Source organism: Limulus polyphemus, unplaced genomic scaffold (genome assembly GCF_000517525.1).
Source record: "Limulus polyphemus unplaced genomic scaffold, Limulus_polyphemus-2.1.2 Scaffold440, whole genome shotgun sequence".
In the NCBI taxonomy this organism is placed as follows: Eukaryota; Metazoa; Arthropoda; class Merostomata; order Xiphosura; family Limulidae; genus Limulus; species Limulus polyphemus.
The window spans coordinates 493,388-498,903 of record NW_013666050.1 but is presented as its reverse complement, the minus strand read 5'-3'; the positions used below and the strand labels follow the sequence as shown (position 1 = coordinate 498,903).

At 30.6% G+C, this 5,516-nt stretch overlaps 1 protein-coding gene across 3 annotated transcripts in view; it reads right to left on the bottom strand.

Annotated features, from left to right (window-relative positions):
* LOC106458293 (ras-related protein Rab-21-like) overlaps positions 1-5,516 on the bottom strand; it is a 41,065-nt gene that overhangs the window by 3,783 nt on the left and 31,766 nt on the right. For all 3 annotated transcript variants that reach the window (XM_013917789.2, XM_013917788.2, XM_022384461.1), the window contains exon 6: positions 2,769-2,857. In XM_013917789.2, the coding sequence (XP_013773243.1) occupies positions 2,769-2,857 (89 nt within the window). The remainder of the gene's footprint in view (positions 1-2,768; positions 2,858-5,516) is intronic.

Here is a 5,516-nt window from a genome sequence, read left to right as displayed (position 1 = left end):
AAAAATCACATTTTCTTTGTGTTCTGATTAAAGTCTTGACTACTTACTGTGTCACTGTTTTCTGGAATACAAAAACTAGGGATAAAATTCCACTTTATATAAAACCTATTCTATTAATCAAGATACTACATTAATTTATTCCTTTTTCAAGACAACATATTCAGTGATATAATTTTTTTACATATAGCTAAAATTTGGCTACTTTCTAACTCATAGATACAAATTCAATGCTGACTATTAAACTTGCTTCATTACTGGATATGCATTTAATGCTTTATTTTTTGTTTGTTGTAGGCAAAAAGCTACACAATGGGCCATCTGTGCTGTGCCCACAACAGGTATCAGAACCCATTTTTAGTGTTACAAGCCTTCAGACTTAGTGCTGAGCCACTGGGGGCTGCACTTAATGCAACCTACAATAAAACGAAGCAAGTTTAAGTATTATTTCAACTCAACCTTATGTTGTGTGAAAGCAATATTTCAAAATCTCTATTTGTAATTCAACCATAATTAACTACTACAAATACAAATAATATTAATAATGATCAAATAAGACAAAAACAAGACAAATGTAGGTAAGCAATTTAATAATTAATATTCAATTAAACATTACATACTGTCAACAAACTATCCTAGTAAAAAATACAGTTCCATTATTAAAACAAAAAAAAATGCTTAAAAATTGAAATCATACATAATTATATAATGTGGATCAACATTTTTCATTCTCAATTTCTTTCTTAGAAAAATGACAAAACATTCATTGCCCAAAAAACTTTCTACTTATCCTCCTGAAAGTTAGTCTACTTTCTCTAACTGGGAAAACACCAAAGCTCGACTCTAATGTGTTCAATGGGTTATAAAAACAAATAATCTAAATAGATAAATATGTAATTGAATACTTTGTACTGAAAATAAATATGATAAAAATACTCAGCTTCAGTCCCCTTGATTATGTTTTCACGATTAATAAATACTGTCTGAATAGAGTGAAATGTGGCAGTTAAGGTATAATGTAGGAAAATAAAGTAAGCATACAAGACAACAAGTTTCAAAAACAAAATTTTATATTGAACAGATAATGGTGAAACATGTATATTAAAGGAGAGACTATTGAGGACTTTGTTGTGTGGATTACCAATGATTTAAAAAAGAAAGACAATAAAGTAACAAGCAATTTGGAGCTATTAAGTGCAAAAAAATAATTTTAGAACATTTAAAAAGAGTATCTTCCACATAATATACATAGATCTTACGTTAGAGCTTGTGAGGAGTATGCAGTGCTTATGTGGCCACTATTATTTGAATACCACATTATTAGAAAAGGTTCAAGAAAGAACTACCAAACAGCTAGATGGTACAATGAACAAGGAATACAATATTAGAAGGAAAAACACTTAAGTTAATAAGTTTGAGAGAGAGAGAGAGGAGATTAAGGGGACATTTAATTGAAACATACAAAATATTAACAAGTGGATATATATATATATACTATGAACTGTTTTTGAATTTAATAAATAAAAAAAAAAGAGACTAAGATTGGAAAAAAAAAGCTTTTCAGCCCAACATTGACTGCTGTATGGAATGGTCTGTCTAAACACATAGTGCAGTTGGATTCTGTATAGAGATTTAAGAGACATCTGGATCAAGCTGAGAGAAGATAAGAGCAGCCTACTTTTGAGAAGGAAGCAGGCAACATTAAAGCAGAACAAAAGGCCATCCAACTGATAACTGAGTATTAGTAAAAATAACACAAACTTCCTATTGTTATATTTTAATTTGAATTCAAACTGGATTTAGAGCTATACATGTTACTAAAAATCCAATTGTTGTTCAGAAAACACAAAGAATGGTAAAATAAAGGTTATTTGTTCATTCTGTGTTTTTTTTTGTAAATAAAAAGGGCAAAATTAGAAGCATTTTGGAATAAATGAAACATGATCCACACCAGGAGGTACTTTATGGTAAAGACTTGACAAAGAAGTTAATAATACATATACAAATAGCAAGGTAATACAACATAATACAACTTTATTGGCCAAGAATCATAACACATCTAATTTGTTACTTGTTCACCTATGTGCAACATGTTCCAACAAAAACCTAGTTGCCATGGGAATTTAGTTGATATGTTACTGTTTATAATTTTAGAAAAAATTCTACATTCTTCTAAACTAAAAAATATAAAATCAGATCAACAGTCACTGATCTGATTTCCAAGAAATAGAGGGAAATGTCTTAATATCCTTTCACACAGCAGGACTTTAAATTTTGGCTTCACCACTTTAAAACCTTTGGGCTTTCAGTGTATATGATTCAACTTTAGCTTTATGTATAATAAAAAATTAGTCCAACTGTTGTAATTTAATAATAATTCTTTTCTGTAAATCTTACTAAATAATCTAAAATGATTTAAACAAAATATTGCTAGTTTCTTTTATTTTAAAAAAAAAATTGTAATATTTTAAGAATAAACTGTACAGAGATGAAAGATTGAAAACTTGTATTAAATTCTGTGAAGGAAGTACATATAAAAATAAATTCTTTATAGACATAAAAAACACATACAAAAAGTTAAGAGCAAAAACACCTGTAAAAACAATAACAACCACATGTCACTAAACACTATGAACTACAAACAATTTCAGTTAAGATATTTACAATATATAGGAAACTGTCAATCAATTAATACCTTATATTTTACACTGCAGTGTAAGGAAATTGGAAACATGTTAGTTCTGATGTTTAAGAATGAAGTCCTAACTTACTTTTGGCTAGATCAACAAATAATTCTTCAATACCTCTGTTCAGCTTTGCAGATGTCAGAAAATGCTTAGCTCCAACTGAAGTAGCATATCTAAAATTCATTCATAAAATATTTTTTTTTTTGTGATGGAGGAAATACATTTCAACTGCATCAACATATAATTTTTATTTGAATCTTTAATAAAATAATGTTAAATCATAGACAACACAAGGGAAGTTTAACTTTTATAAGGTTAAACAGACAAAAAAAGAATGAGAAAATTAGTGTCATAAAATGAAATATTTGTTGCTTTTATTCCCCAAATTCTAATAACAAAAAGAAGAAAATTAAATGTTACATCTTTAGAATCAAAATAAGTTTCAAGCAGGTAGTTACTTCTGAGAAAGTTAAAGCCTTTTCTTGTTGATTTTGAACTCATGCTATCAACAAAACATGTGACTAAAAATTTCAGAATGCCATTTACACATTTCAAAGCATGCCTCATTTGTCCTTAATTCTCTACCCTGTCATGTGATTTGTTGGGTAAGCATCAAGGGACCTTACATAAGCTTTGCTTTCTCACTATGATTTAGGTTTTAATAAAAGTTGTGGTCGTGATGAAAATTTGTTTGTGGGGATGTGGGAGAGAAAGTATTTCAGAGGCAAGTTCTGCCCAGGGTGCGTATTTTACATGGAAAATTTTAATTTCACACATCAGAATTTTCCAAGTGCATGACTGTCACTCACAGATAAATGGGAATGCTTTTCTAAATGTTCTCACTATAAATAAAACACTTTCAGTTGTAAGTTGCAATGTTTTGATTGCCTTGGCTTTAACAGGTAGCTTAATAGTGTTTTTGTGTAGCCTGGTACCCTGTCACACAATACCACTGTGCTACGTAACTATCATTAGCCATGACTATACAAACAAGGTGAACCAGGCTATTTGCTGTCTTGTGTTATCTCGTTTCAAACAGAAAGCATCAAAATGGCAACAGAAGCTAAGAAAAAGAAAATCACAGACTTTTTTGGATGGGATAATGGTGTTTGTTAGTGCCAGCCTACCAATAATGATGATACAGCCATCGCCATTTTCAATGATGATCATAATAATCATGAAAAAGCAACAATCGAGAAGAAAAACACAGTAAGTTCAGACAAGAATGGCTATCGAAGCCAAGATACAAATCATGGTTAATATATGATTCTACAAGTAAGACAACGAAATGCTCTCTATGTTTAAAACATTCCAAAATAAATTTGTTTATATTTGGCATGTCAAATTTCCAAAACTCCACTCTGAATAGGCATCTTGCTTCAGAGGATCATCAGAATGCCATTACAAAATCTGAAAATGAAGGTGTTATGAAGTTGCATATTTTATAAGCAATATCTAAAAAGGAGAATGCTTTGATATCAGGATTTAAAATTGTCCATTTCATGGTTAAAAAAGACATAGCAATTCATCAATATAAAGACTTTGCTGATTTCCTCATATTTCAAGGTTGTGCTGACATTTCTGAACTAAACAGTGGAAACAATGCCGTGTATAATTCTGATAAAATTGCTATGTAGGTGATAGAAAGTGTGGCAGATGTGGTGCGTGAAAACATACAAATAAAAATTGACTCGTTATCATTTGTTACATTTCTAACTGATGAAAGCACAAACATAACCATTATGAAAAAAAACTTGTTTATCTGAGGGTAGTTGATTGTAAAACCATGACTCCTGAAACTCTGTTTATGTGCAATGTCCACATAGATGATGGCCATGCAGAAATAGTCTTCAATGAGCTCGAAAAGGTCAGGAAAAATTCTGGAATTGAAAGAGCTAGGTATATTGGACTAGATTCCGATGGAGCAACAGTGATGACATGTATGAAAAATGGAGTGAAAGGGAGAATGAGCAGGGATGTGAATCCATTCTTACAAAATGTACATTACAAATTAGTCGTGTACTTCACAGGCCGCAGAGAAAGCGAGTTACCTTCAAAAATATCAAACAACTATGGGTAATTTGTTTCATTATTTCAAAGGAAGCTTTTCTTGTTGTTGTGCTGCAAAGTTTCAAAAAATTTAGAAATTTTGGATTCTCCAATGATCACTGTTAGGTGGTTCAGTTTCTACTCAGCATTGGAAGTTGTCCACAGGACTTGGGATGCTCTGTGTTCAACTTTGGAGCAACAGGTGATTACTCAATTTATGACAAGAAGTGTTTCTTGATTTGCAATAAATATATAAAAAAAAACTTTAAGTTGCAATAGATACAATTATTTATAAGAATTTGTTTAATAATATATAACTTAAATTTTATTCTTACACTCAACTGCAATTTACACATGTACAAATCTGTTCATAAGTGTTTAATTTATATTTTAGAATGATGGAACTGCACGAGGCATCCTCAAAGATTTAAAGTCTGTCCATTTCATTGGCACTGGTTTTATGTTGATGGTCATCATTCCAATGATGACAAAGCTGAACCTTATCTTTCAGAAGCAGGATTTAGATCCCATGATTGTTAAGCCAGCCCTGCAAGCATCAAAGTCAGAACTTTGGAGGCTATCTCAAGAAAATGGCCCAAATCTAACTGAATTTTTCAAGGTATCTTTTACATATAATCTTCTACAAACTATAAAGTAAAAAAAAAATACTGAAATAATTTATTAATAAAATAGTCAAAGTATAAGCAACAGATAATGGCTGGAGACGGCTTGAATGGGTAATGAAGAAAAACTTTAATATAAGTTTAACATAACAGCAAATGT